The sequence below is a fragment of the Lotus japonicus genome, chromosome 2, assembly GCF_012489685.1.
Source record: "Lotus japonicus ecotype B-129 chromosome 2, LjGifu_v1.2".
Taxonomy (NCBI): domain Eukaryota; kingdom Viridiplantae; phylum Streptophyta; class Magnoliopsida; order Fabales; family Fabaceae; genus Lotus; species Lotus japonicus.
The window spans coordinates 3,542,283-3,562,566 of record NC_080042.1 but is presented as its reverse complement, the minus strand read 5'-3'; the positions used below and the strand labels follow the sequence as shown (position 1 = coordinate 3,562,566).

Genomic DNA, 20,284 nt, shown 5'->3' with positions numbered 1-20,284 from the left:
TCCCGGACATCCAAAAAAGGCATGCCAGATCCAAAGATCAGGAGATGCAACTGCTTCAAGAATAACTGTGGTGGTTCCCTTATCCCCTCTAGCAAATTGACCTTCCCATGCTTTAGGACAATTTTTCCACTCCCAGTGCATGCAGTCAATACTCCCGATCATGCCTGGGAACCCCCGCATTTCACTAACCTGTAGTATTCTTTGCAGGTCCTCTTGGGTTGGTGCTCTCATGTACTCTTGCTCATACAATCGTATGATTCCTTTACAGAATCTACGTAAACACTCCAATGCTGTAGTCTCTCCTATTTTGATGTACTCGTCGACTGCATCTGCTGCCACACCATATGCTAACAGTCGCATTGCTGCGGTGCATTTTGCTAAGGGCGATATACCTTCTTTCTTCGCTGCATCGACTCGTTGGGTGAAGTAGTTATCACTACTTGAAAGGTCCGCAACGATTCGAAGGAACACATGTTTTTGCATCCGGTACCGGCGACGGAATATTCCATCGTCGTATGTAGGCTCATTGGCAAAGTAGTCGTCAATTAGCCTTTGGTTTGCCCCTGCATGATCTCTACTAAAATTTTTTCTACCACGAGGTGCGCGTTCCATATCCAATATTAGATTTCGACGCTCCCTAAAGTGGTTGAGTACATAAGTGTCTTCTCTCTTGCTTTTTTCAATGTAAGCTTCGAGATCAAACTCTGGTGGATCCATATTTTGTGAAATTTGAAGGAGATGGGAAGAGATGGGAAGAGATGGGAAGTAGATGGGAAGAGATGGGAAGAGATACATTGAATGGTGGATCTATGAGTCCATATATATAGATAAATTGAATGGTGGACATTGACGGATTCGAAATAATATGAACTATAGTTAATTATCGGATTAGGACTAGATTCGAATTGAGTGATGCATATTCAAACTCGGTAACCCATACATTAAAGCCACTGACAACACCGACAAATTATTAAAGTAAACAGTACAGACTTGACAAAACACTGACAAATTATTAAAGCAAACACTACAGACTCGACAACACTGACAAATTATTAAAGCAAACGCTACAGACTTGACACCACTTGAAAAAAAATAAAGCAAACACTACAGACAATTAATTTCCAAAGAGCTCTTGGGACAACCGCTTCAACAGCTCTTTCTTGTGGTCACTGATATGCTCCTCTTCACTTAACTTTAGAAATAATTCCATTTTCTTCACTCTATTAGTCTCTTGTTGCATCGCTGCCATCTGCTTCAATTGTTCAACCTCAATCTCCTTGACTTCTTTGTATGCAGCCCAATCTTTCTCCATCGCCTCCAAGGCAACCGTTGTGCTCTTCTTTTTACCCTTTTTTTTAGCTGCATCCCTACCCATTGGACGGGGAATCGATCCTATAGAGTTTGAGCCACATGCATCACTCTCGCGAGATCTCTTAGATCCACTACTTCCTGAGCCAACATTTCCTCCTGATTGACTACAGTAACGTGGTTGATCGCGGAGAGCCTCCCATTCTGCCATCAAATTAAATTGACCCTTCTTCCCATCTGCGTATAATTCTTGCGCTTGGGTCAAAATATCATTCTCCGACCAACCGCTTCGTTGCATACGCTTAGCGCCTTCATAAGCGCCAATCCATTTATTTATTTGCTTGCTCATATAATTATAACGGTTTCGGCATGCATTTCCATCCCGCGGAGGATCGAATGAGCAATGCTGGTTACAATACTCAGCAATTTGACCCCAAAATGTTTCTCCTTTTTGGTTTCTCCCGACAACACTGTTTGTTCCATATTTAAGCCACCCACTAATTAACACCTTATTTTGATCAGTGTTCCATGCTGGTAAGTGACTTCTCCTGCTCGTAGGAGTTGAATCCTCTTCATTTGGAGTGGTTTCATTACCAGTTGTCATGCCAGCAAGATTCATTTGTGTTGAAAACTCGGGAAATTCAGTTGCACCATCATTAGACGGCGGTGTTGGAGATGGATATCTGAACATAGATCCATGATGGGGACGAGGACGTTGGTTGAGAAATTGAGTTGGATCTTGAAAATTGTTGTGATTTTGGTAGTTGGATTGATTTGGATCTTGATAATTGTTGTGATTTTGGTAGTTGGAAATTTGATTTGGATGTTGATAAATGTTGGGATTTTGGTAGTTGGGAAACTGATTTGGATGTTGATAATTGTTGGGAATTTGGTTGTTGGGAAACTGATTTGGATGTTGATAATTGTTGGGAATTTGGTTGTTGGGAAACTGATTTGGATGTTGATAATTGTTGGGAATTTGGTTAGAAGAATTCTGGGTGTTGAAATGGTAGTTGTTGGGATCTATTTCAAAGCAAAGGGGATAGTTGAAAGATAATAAGATGAATAAGATGATGGAAAACTTGGTTTTTTTTCTGTGTCCAAATCAAACGAACCAAGTCTCTATTTATAGAGAAAAAAAAATCATGAATTTTGGTAATTTTTTTATATTTTTTTAATTTTTTTTTATTGAAATAATTGAGTTGGAAAGATTAGGATAAAAGAAAATCGTCCGGACCAATCAACGCGTGACACGCGTCACTAGTCAGACCGTCTCTCTCTCCTCACGCGCGTGCGTGGCACGCGCCTGTCGGTGCCCAACCGACGCGTGCCACGCGTCCCACCACCGGTCCGCCTGGGACCCGCCTGCTGCACGCCCTGCCCATAACGCGCCTTGTCCGCGCGTGTGTGGCACGCGCCTGGCGGTCACCAGCCAGGCCGTGCCACGTGTCCCATGCTGCAGGTTTCACAAGTGTTGAAACTTTTCAACACCTCTCTCCTCCCTCCGACTTTCAACTCTCACTTTCAACACCATTAAACCTCACTTTCAACATTCAACTACCCACATTCAACACCATTGTGGGTAGTCTAAAGGGTAATGTTTTTGTGTTTTAGATATATAACAATACATAAATATATAATTATTTTTTAAATTATTAAAAATACACTTAAGTTATAGAAAATGAATTTTATTTTTTTTAACTCGTACAAATTTTCATTTTCATGTAAAATGTTTCTCCCCGTGAGATCTCGTAACTCTAATTTGTTAGCACTAATAAATTCAGGTCATAATTTTATAGTCCATATGTATTAATATTTTGTATTCCTCGTACTTTTCTTACTATCAAATTATTATAGTTATATACTTATATAAATATACACTCTTTAGATTTTGAAAATAATACTTAAGTTAATTATATTAAATTTATTCTATTAAAATAATATCAATTAATTAGTTTAGAATATAATGATTGTATAAAAAAAGTATAATGATACTTTTTATATAAAACAAAATCTCACGTAGATAGCATTATAGTACTTTAAAATTAAAACATACAATTGAAAATTATACGCAAATACAAACAACAACCGCTTTTAGGTTTCAGAGCAGACTTAGATGCATATCATCTTACTCAATGGATTCTCATTTATCAGAGAAACAAAATCTTATAAATTTCATAAATCAATATAGATTTAAAATTTTCAAATTAGCCAAGATAGATTTGTTTTGGAAATGAATTTTAGGTACAGAAATTTCTCCTCGTCATTTATACTCCCTCCGTCCCCTATTATAAGTCACTTTTTGTGAGTTTTTTTTGTCCCAAAATATAAGTCACTTTACGATATCTATGCAACATTAATTTTTACTCTCCATGTTTACCCTTGTAGCATTTAAATGTTGGGTTCAGGTGGGCCAACATCCTGCCTGCAGGTAGCATTCGAAACGGGGCGTTGTCTGCTACGCTATAAGAAATAACGTTGCGCCCTCACTAACATCAATTGGTTTTGGCGTAGTGGTAAGCGCGTGATCCTACAAGTGGTATCAGAGCCAGGTCCCGTGTTCGAATCCCACGGAAGGCATGCTGTGCAGCTAGTTTGGCTGGCAGGTGCTGGGGGGGGGGATTGTTGGGTTCAGGTGGGCTAGCATCCTGCCTGCAGGTAGCATTCGAAACGGGGCGTTGTCTGCTACGCTATAAGAAATAACGTTGCGCCCTCACTAACATCAATTGGTTTTGGCGTAGTGGTAAGCGTGTGATCCTACATTAAAGAATTTTCCTACTTTCCAATATTTTTCTTTATTATCGAGGTCACTTTCATTTATATCTACTCAAAAAACTTCCAAAAATTATTTTTTATTGGTGGAAGGGGGTTGTCAAGATAGTGGAACATTAATATGGAGAGAGAGGTAGATGAGATTCATTGAATTGGTATACTTTTAAATGTGGTCAGTTTAGGAAAAAAGATACAAATTTATTGTAACTAACTAATTCTAACCACTTTTCTTAATCCTAGAGATATAGGTAAAAGTGACTTATAATAGGGGACGGAGGGAGTAACTGAATGCATTCGGTTGGTATCTCATTTGATTTTATTTGAAATTTGACATAATATCAATCAATTAGTTTAGAATATAATGATTGTTTAAAAAAAATATAATGATACCTTTTATATAAAACAAAATCTCACGTCGGTAGCATTATTGTAATTTAAAATTAAAACATATAAACTGAAAATTAAACCCAAATACAAACAGCAATAGCTTTTAGATTTCAGAGCAGCTTTAGATGCAAATTATCTTACTAAATGGATACTCATTTATTAGAGAAATAAAGAAGTTAACTGTATAGAGAAATCCTTGGGGTTTTACAAAATCTCACGTTACATATACATAAAGAAATCTCTAAAGTTAAAAAGAAGATTTTACAATGATAGTTTTTATATAAAACAAAATCTCACGTTACATATACATAAAAAAATCTCTATAATTAAAAATAAGATTTTAAAATCAATAATGATTGCATTCACATTAATAATGGTTGATTTGCCGGAGTAATATCCTTTCACCCTCCATAAATGTACATCAAACCTTATATGCAGTAACCTATGAGCTCTAGTCCGTAGTTAATGAGAAACTCTGTAAATTCACCTAGCAACCATCAAATCTCTGCGTGTCCATGGTAGCTCTGTGGTCCCTCAGCACTAGATCAGCTCCATTTTCCTGAAATTCACAATAAATAAAAATATGACAAATTAAGAAAAAATCAAGAATTAAAGTACCTAAATCCTAATCAAATCTAAAATTTAAAAAGGTACTAATTAAAGATAGATAAAAACTCTCAAAATCTAGCAAATTACAATAAAAACTTATAAAATCATAAATTAAATAAAGACCTAAAATTCAATAAAGACACCATAAAAATTAATTAATACTCTCAATATAAAATAAAAGATCCAAGCTAAAATCAAGAAATAAACAACTTAAATCTTAATCAAATCTAAAATTTAAAAATGTACTAATTAAAGATAGATAAAAACTACCAAAGTCTAGCAAATCACAATAAAAACTCATAAAACCCTGAATTAAATAAAAATCCGAAAATTCAATAAAAATACGATAAAAATTAACTAACACTCTTAAGGGAATATGTAACTATATGGTTTAGAACTTATGAAAGGTGCTGGTAGACTGGCGGTATGTTTTTCACGGGAATTGAAAACCTTTTACCATGTACATTATGAGAGGGAAGGTAACGTTTGGCACAAAGAAAACTTATATAAGAACAGAGAGGGAAATATTGAATGGTAACATATTAACCATGTAATCAATATTTTAATTGTAAACATAAACGGGATGCCAATCATAAATAGATAAATATTTTTAATTTAAATTCACTTTAAATCTTTTGAAATATTAATAAAATATACAACAAAGAGTTCATATGCAAACAAATAAATGTTCTCAAGATTTAGCTTAAGCAAATAAGGGACCATAAAATTCTAAAGAAAATTCACCATTCCAGAAGAAAAAAAATGCAACCTAGCAATAGGATTTGGCAATTCCAAATTAACACTAACCTATAGGTATTCAGTTGTAGAAGAATCCCACCAAAACTATGAAAAAATCTAAATTGCAAGGTGAAATGAATCACACTTCTTTTCCACATACCTGGATTAATTAAAAAATATATATTTTCTATTGTTTTATATGCACAATATTTTTTTTATTTTTTTGATACATCGGAAGATACAATATTTTTTTTATTGATCTCAAGTTAATTATATTCTCATAAAAAATACCTTTTTAAGTTTTAGATTTGATTAGGATTTAGATTGTTTATTTCTTGATTTTATCTTAATTTATTTTTGATTTATTTCTAGAGTATTGATTAAATTTTATGGTATTTTTAGTGAATTTTTCTGATTTTTATTTTATATGCACAATATTTTTTTTATTGATCTCACCTTGCTTATGTTAGTCACTAAGACTATGTTTGTATAAATGTTCACATACATTCAAATGCACCTATATCTCAATCTTTGTTAGTAGTACATGCCTCAAATTAAAGTACGTACTTATGGCCATTAACCTTAAGATTTGGATAACACACTGCAGTAAGATCTGGTTAGCCTAATTCATAAGCTTACAACATCAAAGAAACTTTTAATCCCCCCTTAAAAAGTGAGAACAAATGGAAAACAATTCACCTTTCATGACCAGTGAGAACAGATAAATGTTGAAATAACATACATAACAATGAAAAATAAATAAATGGGATGTTCATCTATCAATGTTAATTTTTTTTATCAACAAACACATTAATACATGAACATTACAAAACAATAATAATGAAACATAGAATGAGTTAAAACAAGATTTGGCGAACAAATGACACTTCTAGAACTACATGAAAGAATCATTAAAATTGAAGAAGAAGGACTACCAGAGATATGAGGAAAATGATATGCCTTTGACTTTTGAGTGATAACAATTCTTAGTCTACAAAGCCACAAAGCATTGTTTTTTACATACCTGGAACAAAGAGGCTGAAGCAAGAAGTGAGAAACTCGTTTTTGAGTTTGAAGAACATGCATTCTCAAATCTCAATTGTGATTTCCCTCGGTAACCATAAAAAAAAATTCTCAATTGTGATGGGGATAAATTTATAATGAAAAATTTAATTGAAGTGAAGGTCCATGTTGTTTTTGAAGCATATATGATTTGAGGTTTGCCATGGTTGAGATGAAGAAGGGAGAAATAGAGAAAATTGTGTGAGTATTTGGAGATAGAGAACGTATGAAGGTTTTTTTTGCTCTTCTAACCATTTTTATTTTCTAATATAGATTGATATTGATACTCTATATAAAAAACAATATTTTTTAGGAAGATTTTTTTAACAGAAACTATCTAACAAAGATACATAAAAACAAACAACCTAAATCCTAATCAAATCTAAAATTTAAAAAGGTACTAAATAAATATAGATAAAAACTATCAAAATCTAGCAAATCACAATAAAAACTCATAAAATTCTAAATTAATTAAAAATCCTAAAATTCAATAAAAATACCATAAAAATTAATTAATGCTCTAAAAATAAATTAAAAATAAATTAAGATTAAATCAAGAAATAAACAACCTAAATCCTAATCAAATCTAAAATTTAATGTGGCAAATAGGGCCAAGGTGGAAAAGCTGATGTGTAAATTATTAAATGAGAATTAATAGGTGGAAAAGCTGACGTGTAAATAATTAAGTGATAATTAATCTCGGAGCGACACGTCACTAACTTGGCCTGTGAGAGCGACACGTCATGCTAGAAGTTCTTCTTTTCTAACAAAGATACATAAAAACAAACAACCTAAATCCTAATCAAATCTAAAATTTAAAAAGGTACTAAATAAATATAGATAAAAACTATCAAAATCTAGCAAATCACAATAAAAACTCGTAAAATTCTGAATTAATTAAAAATCCGAAAATTCAATAAAAATACCATAAAAATTAATTAATGCTCTAAAAATAAATTAAAAATAAATTAAGATTAAATCAAGAAATAAACAACCTAAATCCTAATCAAATATAAAATTTAATGTGGCAAATAGGGCCAAGGTGGAAAAGCTGATGTGTAAATTATTAAATGAGAATTAATAGGTGGAAAAGCTGACGTGTAAATAATTAAGTGAGAATTAATCTCGGAGCGACACGTCACTAACTTGGCCTGTGAGAGCGACACATCATGCTAGAAGTTGTTCTTTTCTAATATATATAGATATAGATATAGATGAGAATTCAATTGAAAATTCGAACAAACATATAGGCTAAGTACAACTGCCTAAAACATAAAACCCGAGAGTGAAGTTGAGATTATGTTTGATGTATGTAGGTCCAAGATCCTCAAACTCCATGATCTGATGCTAAATTCTTAATTTAGCGGGACCCATTCAAAAATTAGGCTAAATCCCCTCTTTAAACAAGTGAAACTTAACGCTTTAAGACACTCTAAGTTTTTAAAAATTATTTAAATCAAATGAATTTATTGTTAGAAAAAAAAACTATAAACTATTTTAAAAACTACTAATCAAATACAAATAAGCCTCAGTATTTTTGTTTTGAGAATTGTTGTTCGGACCTCCCAGATCTATTTATATTCCCACACCCCATCCTCAAACATTCCCCATCCTCAACATTCTCCATCCTCAACATTCTCTCTCTTTTCTTCCTTCTTCAATATCCATACCCATAATAATCCTCTCTCAACTTCCCTTTCTTGACTGTTGTCGGCCGCCGCCACTGCCACAATCACCGTCCACCGTCGAAGGCCCCGCCGTCACTGGTCGCTTTACCCACCCTAAGGCATTGTAAAAATTTCCCGATTTTCTTTTTTATCGCACTCGCAAAGTGCATGAGTATTGCACTCCGTGAGAGCGATCTCGACGCACTCTTAAAGTGCATTAACCGCGCATTGTAAGAGTGCGTAAGTGTCTTAAAACCTTGAAAGTGTGTCAGTGTCGCACATTACAAGTGCGTTTGCGTCACACATTACAAGTGCGTTCGCGTCGCACATTACAAGTGCGACGTTAACGTACTTTCAAAGTGCGTGAAATTGTAGGTCTGGTCTGTAACAAATCCAGGTTTTCAAAACAGTTTGCTTACAATTTGTTTGTTTGATTTGACCCATTGTAGAACGAGTCTCCCTAAATCATATGAATTTGATATGCCTGAACCAAGGCAGAAAGAAGATAGACAGTTAGCCAATGTAGAAGACATGGAAAATGTGTCAATTGTCGAGGACTACACTCAGAACTTTACCACTGACAAGGTAGTTTTTTATCTGTTTACCTTCACTCATCACTAAGAGATTTACTTGATTTATATGTGATACCTATATGTGTGTAGGATTTTATAAATTAGGATGAGGTTCTAGATTGGGTTCGGAATGTAGGAAAACAATTAGGGTTTTGTCCTTATTATAAAAAGGTCTAATAAAGGGGGCAAGGGAAATGGAACAAGTAAAAGTAGGCAGCTGCTGATATTGGCGTGCGAGCGGGGTGGCATTTACGTTCTGAACCAATCTCAATTGAAGCGACAGGGCACAAGAACCAAAAAGTGTGATTGTCCATTCAGGCTAAAGGCGAGACCAAGGAGGACGATGGTTGTTGCTGGAGGTTGACTGTAGTATGCAGATACTACAATCATGAGTCATCCGAGACGTTGCTTGGCCATGCATATATTTAGGTCCAAGATCCTCAAACTCCATGATCTAATGCTAATTTTTTTTTTCTCGGTGAAAGGGGCAGATTTACATAGGAAATTTCAGATAGAAGTAATCCATGCTTTGAGAAAGAGGGATCAGGTTGACAATCAAGGTACAAATTTAAAATCTAAAAAAAAAAAACTTTACAAAGAACATTCAAGATTCAAACTAGTCACTCGGAAGACATACGCATATAAATAGGTTAATTAAACTGGCTCCACCGTACTGCTATTTCTTGTAGGATACAAGGAGCAAAACCAGATATGAATTTCCAAAAGGTTTGATTCACTTCTTTTGCAGGTAATGCGGATTGATCACATAAAAATATTCAGTACATAAACCAATAGGCAGGACTAGTTTTCATGCATGTCCATGGCCAATATTTAGTCATCCCTGCTTTGGTGGTGAACAAAGCTGTGCTTAGTATTACAGTTTCTGTTCCCCATGGAGAGACCAATCGGATAGTTCCCTCCCTCCCCAATTTCATAATGATGAAGACTCCGACGAACAGGGCTTGATAAAGCATTTGAAAAGACGAATTTTTTTGTCTGATTATCACATTATTCAGACCGGAGTCCCTGCCCAACAATTGTATGACCATAAGATCCTGAAGTTACTGGAAAACCTAAACTAGGGACATGTACTGCTGGTTGTAATTGTTGGTGTTGTAGTGGTGCTCTAGGTGACATGGTAGTTAAGTATATCAAATGTTCCAACTCTTGATCCACCCTCTTGTTGTCTCCAGATCCACTCATAAAGCTTTTCGAGGCAGTGGTGCTCACCGGCTTGGAAGGAGAGTTTCCGGTGGTTCATGGGGTGAGTGTAGAGCTGGGAGAGGGAATTGGCGGCAGTGCAGAAGGAGGCGCGCATGGTTCCATCAACCTCATCGAGGCTTGTGGCTATGGACTTTCTTTTCTTTGCCATCGTCGTCGCCGTAGTGGATGGAGGAGGAGGAGGAGGAACGAGAAGAGAGTTGTGTTCCTGATTATTCCGGTATAGAACCAAAGGAGCAAGGCTAAGCGAATTAGAGAGCGAAGAAAGAAAAGAGAAATTCAGAATTGTGTCAAAGTTTGATCCCCCACCGCTTAGGTGTTGTCTCATATGTATATCATGGGTTTCGACCCATTCGGGTCATGGGTCGCCTGACCCATCAATCATATAAATATTCTAATGACCGTTACATTATATTGTTGATCAGCCCGTATCAGTACATTGATGCTAAATTCTTAATTTAGCGGGATCCATACAAAAATTAGGCTAAGTCCCCTCTATAAACAAGTGAAACTTAACACTCTAAGATACACTCTAAGTTTTTAGAAATGATTTAAATAAAATTAATTTATTTTTAGAAAAAAAATTGGTGAAATTATTCCCTGAGTTAGTAAGTGAGTTTAATTTTAGTTCCTATGACGAAAAATTACGTTTACTAGCGGTTATTTATACAATTACTGACGGTTTTTAACCTCCACCAAACATCATTTTTCGTTAGATGAACTAAAATCAAACTCCTTACAAACTTAGAGACTAATTTGACCATTAAATAAAAACTATAAACTAATCAAATACAAATAAGCCTTGGTATTTTTGTTTTTTGAGGCGTTAAGAAGTTTGGGAGGAAGGTGAAGCAGCACACACATGACTCAGCAATAGTGCATTTGGAAATTCGAACACACGCGGTGGATTGAAACATTCTGATTTTGGGCCACTTTGCATTTTCTTTGTAACTTCACTCAATCGTTTGAAACACGTTCATGACTTATAATTATAAATCTCAACCTCTACATGCTTCACTTCGGTCAACTTGGTCTACTCATTGTCCCTTTCAATTCTTATTCAACCATTCTCCTTCCAACTCAACTTCTCTCCTTACACCTCTCACAGAAAATCTCTCTCCCTCTCTCTCTCTCTCTCAAAGTACCTGTACTGTAACCTCTCCCCGCATCATAGCTTCTGACTTTTGAGACTTTTTATTGGTTTTCCATTGATGGGGTGCTGAAATTTCCTTTCTGCATCATGGGTTTTACTAAATATGGATTCTTGTGAGGTGGGTTGGTGTGTGCTAAATTTGGGTTGGCTTCAATTTGGAGTGAGGTAAAAATGGCTACCCTTCTAAGGAAGTTGAAGGCTTCTGTGCCTCCTACTGTTACTGTGGAAAGTGAAGACAGCATTAGCAGCTATGAGTACTCTTTTGCCTTGGTGTACAATGGCCCTCCTCTCAGTTACTCCATCCCTGAAGTCCCTGCTTTCAAAATTGACCAAATCCCAATTGCAGCTATAGCTCCTGTTTCTGATGATTTCTCTGTCCCAGTTATCCAACCACTTGGTAAACCTCATTATAGAAAGAAGCAAAGACACAAACTTTTATCACCAGATTCTTCCCTGTCTCCAAATTTGGACTCTCATGCATCAAACAGTGATGCTGATGATGTGCTTGAGTGCAAGGGTACTTTGGGATCACCTGGAGTTGATGATGACAGAGATATCAGAGAGTTTCACAGTGGAACGACTCTGGTTCCTAAAAACTCTGATACCACAGAATCAGAATCAGATTCAAGCTCTTGTTTTGGTTCTTTTGAGATTTGCTCATTCAGAGAAGATGAGCCAAAGGTAGAAACTCCAAGAACAAGACATGCTAAGCGTCCTTCTGCGGTGACATTTCGTGATCCTGAGTCAAATGACATGTTAGAAGCCAGTAGTCAGGAGTATTTTAGTTCTCAGATTGGAAGTACTAGTATTTTCCCTGTGAAGCCACATGCTGTGAGACCAGGGAAGAAAGGCACTTGCTATAGGTGCCTTGAAGGGAATCGTCTCATGTCGAAGGAGGTTTGCATTGTGTGCAGTGCAAAGTATTGCCGCGGCTGCGTGATAAGGGCAATGGGGTCCATGCCTCAGGGAAGGAAATGTGTTACTTGCATCGGTTATGGGATTGATGAGGAAAAGAGGGGGAAGCTGGGCAAATGTTCTTGGTTGCTGAAGCAGTTACTTTCTGAGTTTGTGGTTGCTCAAGTCATGCTTGATGAAAGGTCTTGTGAAGTAAATCAAATACCACCAGAGCTTGTTGTAGTGAACTCACAACCACTTGATAGGGAACAACTCATGTTGCTCCTTAACTGCTCAAACCCACCAAAGCAATTAAAACCAGGATTCTATTGGTATGATAAATCAATTGGATTTTGGGGAAAGGTGAAATTTTAACCTCAATAAGTATGGATGGGTTTTCTTTGGCTTTACTAAATGGGGATGAAGGAAAACCACGGAATGAGCATTGACTGTGACCTACATATATCCTCATTCATGAACCATTCGCCCCATTTGATGTTTTTTTGAGTGAAATTCTAATATGCTGCAATGCTTGATTATGCAGGAAGGTCAACCCCCTTGTGAAGTTATCAGCCCCCAGCTAGATGTCGGGGGTCGCATGCAGAAAACTGCAAGCAATGGAAACACAAATGTTACTATTAATGATCGCGAGATTACTAAAAAGGAGCTTGTGATACTTAAGGTTCTTGTGTTTGACAGAGTCAATTTTTTTCACTTATGTGCTTTTGAGTCAATTAAACAAAAATGTTACATACTTACATTATATTGATTGTTGCAGATAGCAGAAGTGCCCTGTGAAGGAACGCCCAACTTTTGGGTGAGTGCTGATGGGTCATACCGGGAAGAGGGGCAGAAGAAAGACCGGGGGCGTATATGGGATAAGGTGATCATTGTTGAGATTCAGTTTCCTCTCTCTTGTTTATTTTTTATTGTAATAATGGCTCATCATTAGTTATGGCTCTTTCTTTTGCAGCGGCGAACAAAGTTTGTTTCTGCAATTCTATCTTTGCCAGTTCCTTCAATTGTTACTCTTTCTGATGAAGGTGAAATAGCCAAGATACAGAGCCTTCAAAAGAAAACACTTCACAAATTTCTACTTGTTGGTTCTGTCAATTCAGGAGCATGTACTATATTTAAACAGGTAGGAATAGGATGCTTATTGTAAGAACTCATATTTTCATGCACTTGTTCAGTATATTTAGGCATGCTTGCTTTTAAACGCTGTAGGATAGCTCTTTTTTTTTGTGTACTTCTAATTTTGATCATGCCAGTACTCATATCTATATCATGTTCGTTTGCTATGTACTATCAATATAGTATTGGATAAAGGAGAATTGAATAAGTTATCTGACAGACTATTATCTTATTAGTTTTGAGCTTTGACGTTTGAATTGGCAGTTAAATGAATTAACACCTAATTAGCTCCCTACATGCTTCTCCTTTAAAGCTGTCCTGCTCTCTCTATAATATCTTCTTGATAGTAGAAATGCTCAATTAGTGAGTGCATAAAAACTTCAAGTCGTTGATTCTTATCATTGCTAGTTATCACGATAATTTTTCAGTGCTTAATATATTTCTTGTAAATTTCATTTTGATATAAGTTATAACTTGTCAAAGTTTGGAATTTCTTTCATCTTCTGGTGAATATTTGAATGCAGATCTGAATAACTTCAGGAAAACCTTGATTTTGGTTGACTAATCACTAAATCTTTTTTCTCAGGCCAAGATTCTTTATAATTGTCCATTCTCTGAAAATGAGCTCCAAAATATCAAGTTGGTGATCCAATGCAACCTGTTTACCTACCTCGGTATACTGCTGGAAGGGCGTGAAAAATTTGAAGAAGAGTGTTTGCTGGAGAATAAAGAAGGATTGCCTCATAATGAAACCTCTTCATCTGGTAATTGTTTTTCCTTAGATAGTAATGTGTTAAGGAAGTTTCTAGATAGTATATACTGTAGACTGTAAAGGAAATTATTTTTATCCATCCAACTTTCCTTAACAATGTCGAAGAAAGAGAAGTATTGTCAACTTTTCTATGGTTTTCCTTTTGCTACAAAAAAGACGAAGTTAATGGAAATTTATGTTATGGGGGGAAGTAATTACTCTTAGTTTTCTTCAGGGAATACCGGTGATAATGTTGCCACAACACTCTATACCATTGGCTCAAGACTGAAAGGTTTCTCAGATTGGCTACTAAAATACATGGTGTTAGGGAACTTGGATGCAGTATTTCCAGCTGCTATACGCGAATATGGACCACTGGTTGAGGGTTTATGGAGGGATGAGGCGATTCAGGCGACATATAACAGGAGAAATGAACTAACGATGCTACCAAGAAGTGCTAACTATTTTCTAGACCGGGTAAGATATTACTTGGTTGTTCATATGTTTATCATCTCATGGTTACTTAAGATAATTCATACTTATTTGCTAACATTAATGAAGCTAATTTGATTATAAATTTATTCAATTTTTATTTTGCGTGTAATTTTTTCTACTCTTTTGTTTGGACATAGTGTTTGGATCCTTGATTATTTGACAAATAGTAAGAAGCTCAAAATAAACAACAAATTGAAAAATATAAAATTTGAACAAGGGTTCATCACTATTTGAATAAGAAATAGATGACTATTTTCAATAGTCTGTCGTTTGATTATTTGTCCATGAATGTGGCATTTGCATCACATTAAGGGACACTTTCTCTTCATCAATATCTAAATATCTCTCTTAATGCAGGCTGTTGAAATTTCCAAGATTGACTATGAACCCTCTGATATGGACATCTTGTATGCTGAGGGGTTATCCTTATCCAACAGCCTCACTTCAATGGAATTTTCATTTCCCAAGTTAAGGAGTGAGGAGTCTTTGTATCCTGAGTATCAACATGAATCTTCTCTCAGGTATGATTTTGCATAAGTATTTGATAGTTTTGAATTGAGGTCACATCCAAAGAGCTTCCACTTATTATTTCTGGCTTTTGGGTGATGTGGTGAGCTTATTTTTAAAGCTAATTAATACCACTCGGATTTGAATTTCCTTTAGTAAAAGAAATCATGAATTCACGCAGTTAAGCTTTAGAGTCTTTCGATAAAATACTGGACAACTCACAATCAAGTTGAAGTAGGTAACTTGGAACGTGAGTTGTCTGAGTTTTAATGGAACGACTCCAAATTCTTGACTGTGTGAGCTCATGATTTCCTTGACTACATGGAATCCAAATCCATATCACTCAGGTTTAGACTTGATGATGAAAAAATGTAGCAAGAGTAGTGCGTCATATACATCACCTACCCCATGCACACATTTGCAGTTATCATTTAATCCAATCACTATACATCTTTAGAAAATGCTGCTCAATTAAAAGGCCTTACAATTCATGACATCACAGCATAAATAAGGATGCATGTGTGTTTTTATTTGAGTAGCCTGGTTTCATTTATTTAATAGATCCTGTATTTAGTAGATCCTGAATATCATTTATTTGACACAAAACACTTTTATTTAATAGATACCAACTGATCAGAGTGCATCCTAAAAGCCTTGGAGAAAACTGCAAGTGGTTGGAGATGTTTGAAGACACAGATGTTGTATTGTTTTCTGTAGCCTTAACTGACTATGATGAGTACATTGTAGACAATAAAGGAGTTGCTACCAACAAAATGATGGTAGCTAAGCATCTCTTTGAAAACATCATTGCTCATCAAACCTGCCGCAACAAAAAATTTCTGTTAATACTTACAAAATTGGACCTGCTTGAGGAAAAGATTGAACTGGTTCCCCTTACAAGATGTGAATGGTTTTGTGACTTCAACCCGGTTATCAGTCACAATCACAAGAAAGGTGGTAACAATGGCAATAGCCCTCCGTTAGCTCAAAGTGCTTTTCAATATATTGCTGTGAAGTTCAGGAGATTGTTTCGTTCTCTCACGGACCGAAAGCTGTTTGTTTCACTGGTTACTGGGTTGGAACGTGACACCATTGATGAGGCTTTCAGATATGGCAGGGAAGTTATGGAGTGGGAAAAATGGGATCCCTCTCTTGTAACAGAGAAGTCAGAGATTACTTCAACAAGCATTGATGAGGCAAGCTCCTCGTGAAGTTTCCTCCAAAATACTTGTTGCATAACAAAACATAGTTTTGTAAACAGCTTAGAAAAGGATAAACAACTGAAAACTAAGATGGGGTATGTTCTGTCCTAAGGTAAGCTTAGGTAAGAAGAGGAAGGAAAAACAAACCCTAGCAGAGCACTAAAATAGTCAAGATGTAATAAAAAGGGTATATTCTCATTAATTGTTCAAAAGTCTCTAGTACAAGGTGATGACCTTCCCTTTTATAGAGGATATGATCATGATATGGACTTTTCCTACATTTGGGCCTGATAACTAGGGCCCAAATCCCTATGCATATAACACAAATCCAAAAGAATCTTCTAGCTGGCCCCAAAGGAGAGGGCGAGAATCCTCGGTGTTTCACCAGTTCCCGCCATGTCTTCCTTCGTCCGGCTGACTGCTTGTTTCGGGCGGGCATGGGGGTCTTTATACCCCGCCCGGTCCACATGCCCCCAAAACATGAGGCTCAGGTAAGTTGAGTCGAAATGTCTTCAATATGCTATTTTCTCGCCTGCCTTCACTATTCACCGAGTGATTTTTGGTGAAGTTATTTGTGAATGTTAGTTGTTCTACACTCCCCCTTTCACTCTTGTTATTATATCGTCATTCTTCGTAATCGTTGATATGCCGCCACTTTTATGTTTGTTGTTAAGCCGCCACTTTTATGTTTTGTTGTTTAGGGCGCCACTTTTATGTTTGTTGTTACGCCGCCACTTTTTATAGAGATATGTCGCCATTGTCTTAACCGTCTATCACGTCTTTTCAACTGACACACGCAATCATTGTTTTCCGGGATTCGTCATCATTTGCCATGAATGTAGTTTCCATTTGTGTGTCTCGAGGAGTTATGCCTTTTCACCTCACACCTTTTTGAATATCAAATCCCACGACTCTTCGCTATCTATCCCACTCATTCTCTCTCCTCTTTTTCCCCTATAAAACCTCTTTTAACCTTTCACTTCTTTACTTTCTGAAACACTCTTTTTTACTTTCTGAAACTCTCTGAAATTCTCTCACTTTCTCTTCTTTGAACTCCGACGAACCTTTGCTTACTCCGGCCGTCGTCATTGCGCGGTGTTGTCCTTTAGCCGACGTTCTCCTTACCCAATCTCTCATCTCTTCCTCCGGTGAGTTCTTTACATCCTTTCTTCTCATTTTGTTTTCTTTCTCTTTCTTGACATTGTTCATCTTCCTCTTTTAACTTTCATGAAATTACCCAGCATGTCATTGAATAGTGTTAGCGTTTCTTCCTTAGAACTTTCATCACCTTCAACGGAGGGGGAAATTTCTGCTCCCTCTGTTATTGAAATCCAATCCTCGCCTTCCATTCACGAGGATTCCGGACCAGCCGGTTCTGTTGATTCTGTCCTTTCCTCCAATGGGGATTTATCTTCGCCCGAATGGCGTACAAACGTACATTTGGTTGAAGATAAATGTCTGTGGCGTTCCATCTGGGGTAGTATTGGGAGCATTAATTCGCTTCGGATATCTGCCCAAGGGTTTACGAAGGTAAATCCCGCCATTTCTCATAACGAAGACCTTCAGCTAAATGTTCTTCCATGCGGCGAGGATGATTGTGTTCTTTTACGCAAAGAATCATCAGGTGAATCACCCGACTTCTTTTTCGTTTATGGTTACTTTTTCACTGATTTGAACATTAAACTTCCTTTTTCGCCTTTCATATGTTATGTTCTATCCTTTCTGAATGTGGCGCCTTGCCAACTCCAGCCCAACGCCTGGGGTTTTATCTGTTGCTTCGAAATTCTATGTGACTATTTGAGCTGCAAGCCCACCTACCCTTTGTTTTTTCTTTTCTATAAGTCTGTTACTAAGAAACCTACTTCCGTGAAGTGGGTCCCTCTTCTAGCTCGCAAGAAAATGAGCCGGTTTACTGCCCTTAAGAGCCATTACAAAGTATGGCAGAAAAAGTACTTTAAAGTTGTTGAGTCGCCTGAAATAAAGAATTTGTTCCGGGATTCCAACAATTCTCCTCTCTTCCCCTTTTACTGGACGAAAAATCCTCGCCGAAAGATCTCTGTTTCATATGACGCCTTAGACGATTCTGAGCGAGGGGTCGCCGATTATCTTCGTTCATTGCCGGTAGTCTCTGGTCATGATTTGATTGAGGCGTCGAAAACTAGCACTTTAAATCAATTTTTTAGTAAGTTTATAATCTTCACACATAACTTGCTTTTTAATTCATGCCTCACTTCTAACTGTGACACTTTCCTGTGTAGCCACGATGGGTAAAGGCAAGGTCGACGCCAGCCCGTTGAAGATGAAAGAGTATCTCGCCCAATCTGCTGAGGCGGCGAGAAAAGAGCTGCGGATGCTGAGCAGAAGAAAAAACTTGAAGGTACTTCGGATTCTGACAACACAAGGGATCCTAAGCGCCAAAAAACTTCAGGCGCCACTGAAAGAACTGCTGGTGGTAAAACCTTACACCAGACGACTCTCAATCCATCCGGTTTAGCCTCCAGAGGTAAACCGGCAGAAAAAAAAAAGGGACATGATAATGTCCCGCCACCCCGGGAAGATCCAAATGCGATGATTGACCGCCCGCCAACTCCATTTGGTCATGCTGGCTCTAGTTCAGCCATCGGAGGCGAGGCTCTCCCTACCTTGCTAATCTTGTCCGATCCTCACTTCAACAGCTTGGACTTTATGAATCGAACTTTTGACAACAGGCTTCATAGAGACATTTCTGGTCAAGGTCCCCCCAACATTGCTTCCATGGCCATTCACCATGCCCTTTCTGCCGCTAGTAGCGGGTATGGCTCACAATGTGAAGGATTTGCATGCGGCTAAGAATCGTCTTGAGAAGAAGGCGGCTGACTGGAAGGCTGCGTATGAGCGGGCAAAGGTCGATGCTGAAACTGCCAACAAGCATCTGAAGTCTTCCGAGAAAAAATGTGCTAAGTTAACTGAAGACTTGGCGACTTCTGACTTGCTCCTTCAAAAGACTAAATCTTTGAAGGAAGCCATTGATGTCAAACACACTGCTGCTCAGGCTAAATGCCGAAAGATGGAAGAGAAATATGAACGCCTGAATGCCTCCATTCTAGGGCGTGCATCCATTCAATTTGGTCAGGGCTTTCTCAATGCTAAAGAGCAAATCAGTGTTGTTGAACCAGACTTTGACCTTTCCTGTATCGGGTTTTTGAAGGAGATTAAGGATGGTCAGGTTGTCGGCGATGATGATGTTGATATTGACCTCCTTCCTCAATTCAATTCTGAAAGTGAATATGAGGAAGAAAAGTGCGAAGATGGTCATGGCGAGGACAAGAATGGGGATGAAGGGGAGAATGACCCAAAAGCTGCCGCAAGCCAAGACAACAACGCCAACAATGAGAACCTGGCTTGATTTTATTTGTTGTTTTATTTTGTTTAAGTCAAGCTTTGTTTTGGGCTTAGCCCTTTTGTTTGTTGTTGCTTAAGACATGTATGGGCCACGCCCCTTTCTTATCTTTAATGAAGTTCTTTTTAGTTTAACTGTTGTTACCTTGAAGTTGTTATTTACTGAATTTTATTAACGTTTAGGTTTGTATACCTTAGCCGATTTTTCGACGAGGCTTGGTTTCTAGTGGCCACTAGAATTGCCAAGGCTTTTGATATTTGATGGCGATACTTTCTTATTCCGAAAGGATTATTCGCGGTATTTTATACCCTGATACGACTTGCGCCGCATAAATTCGTAATATAAATCAAAAAATAGACAATCTCTTGAAATGATCTTTTCATTACTTTTCATACATGGGAGCTATTGTCCCTTCATTCTTTACATATGCCGC

At 37.1% G+C, this 20,284-nt stretch overlaps 2 protein-coding genes and 1 pseudogene across 2 annotated transcripts; 2 read left to right on the top strand and 1 right to left on the bottom strand.

The window, feature by feature from the left end:
• Window positions 1-9,946: 9,946 nt before the first annotated feature.
• LOC130735926 (uncharacterized) lies at window positions 9,947-10,537 on the bottom strand (annotated as a pseudogene).
• An 812-nt stretch (window positions 10,538-11,349) lies between these two features.
• On the top strand, window positions 11,350-17,051 carry LOC130737427 (extra-large guanine nucleotide-binding protein 1-like). The gene is made up of 8 exons (XM_057589186.1): window positions 11,350-12,746; window positions 12,928-13,065; window positions 13,162-13,266; window positions 13,357-13,524; window positions 14,104-14,281; window positions 14,504-14,745; window positions 15,121-15,284; window positions 15,893-17,051. Exons 1-8 carry the CDS (start codon window positions 11,661-11,663, stop codon window positions 16,479-16,481), a joined length of 2,670 nt encoding a protein of 889 aa, XP_057445169.1. The 5' UTR covers window positions 11,350-11,660; the 3' UTR covers window positions 16,482-17,051.
• Window positions 16,830-20,044, top strand: LOC130737428 (uncharacterized). The gene is made up of 2 exons (XM_057589187.1): window positions 16,830-16,963; window positions 18,731-20,044. Exon 2 carries the CDS (start codon window positions 19,240-19,242, stop codon window positions 19,855-19,857), a length of 618 nt encoding a protein of 205 aa, XP_057445170.1. The 5' UTR covers window positions 16,830-16,963; window positions 18,731-19,239; the 3' UTR covers window positions 19,858-20,044.
• The last annotated feature ends 240 nt before the right edge of the window (window positions 20,045-20,284 follow it).

What these genes read in the sequence shown, in the direction of transcription:
- LOC130737428 (XM_057589187.1), top strand. Translation starts at nt 19,240, where the DNA reads ATGCCCTTTCTGCCGCTAGTAGCGGGTATGGCTCACAATGTGAAGGAT.
- LOC130737427 (XM_057589186.1), top strand. Translation starts at nt 11,661, where the DNA reads ATGGCTACCCTTCTAAGGAAGTTGAAGGCTTCTGTGCCTCCTACTGTT. An exon ending in CAATTGGATTTTGGGGAAAG is followed by an intron (nt 12,747 to 12,927) that starts GTGAAATTTTAA and finishes TTGATTATGCAG; the next exon opens with GAAGGTCAACCCCCTTGTGA. An exon ending in TAATGAAACCTCTTCATCTG is followed by an intron (nt 14,282 to 14,503) that starts GTAATTGTTTTT and finishes AGTTTTCTTCAG; the next exon opens with GGAATACCGGTGATAATGTT.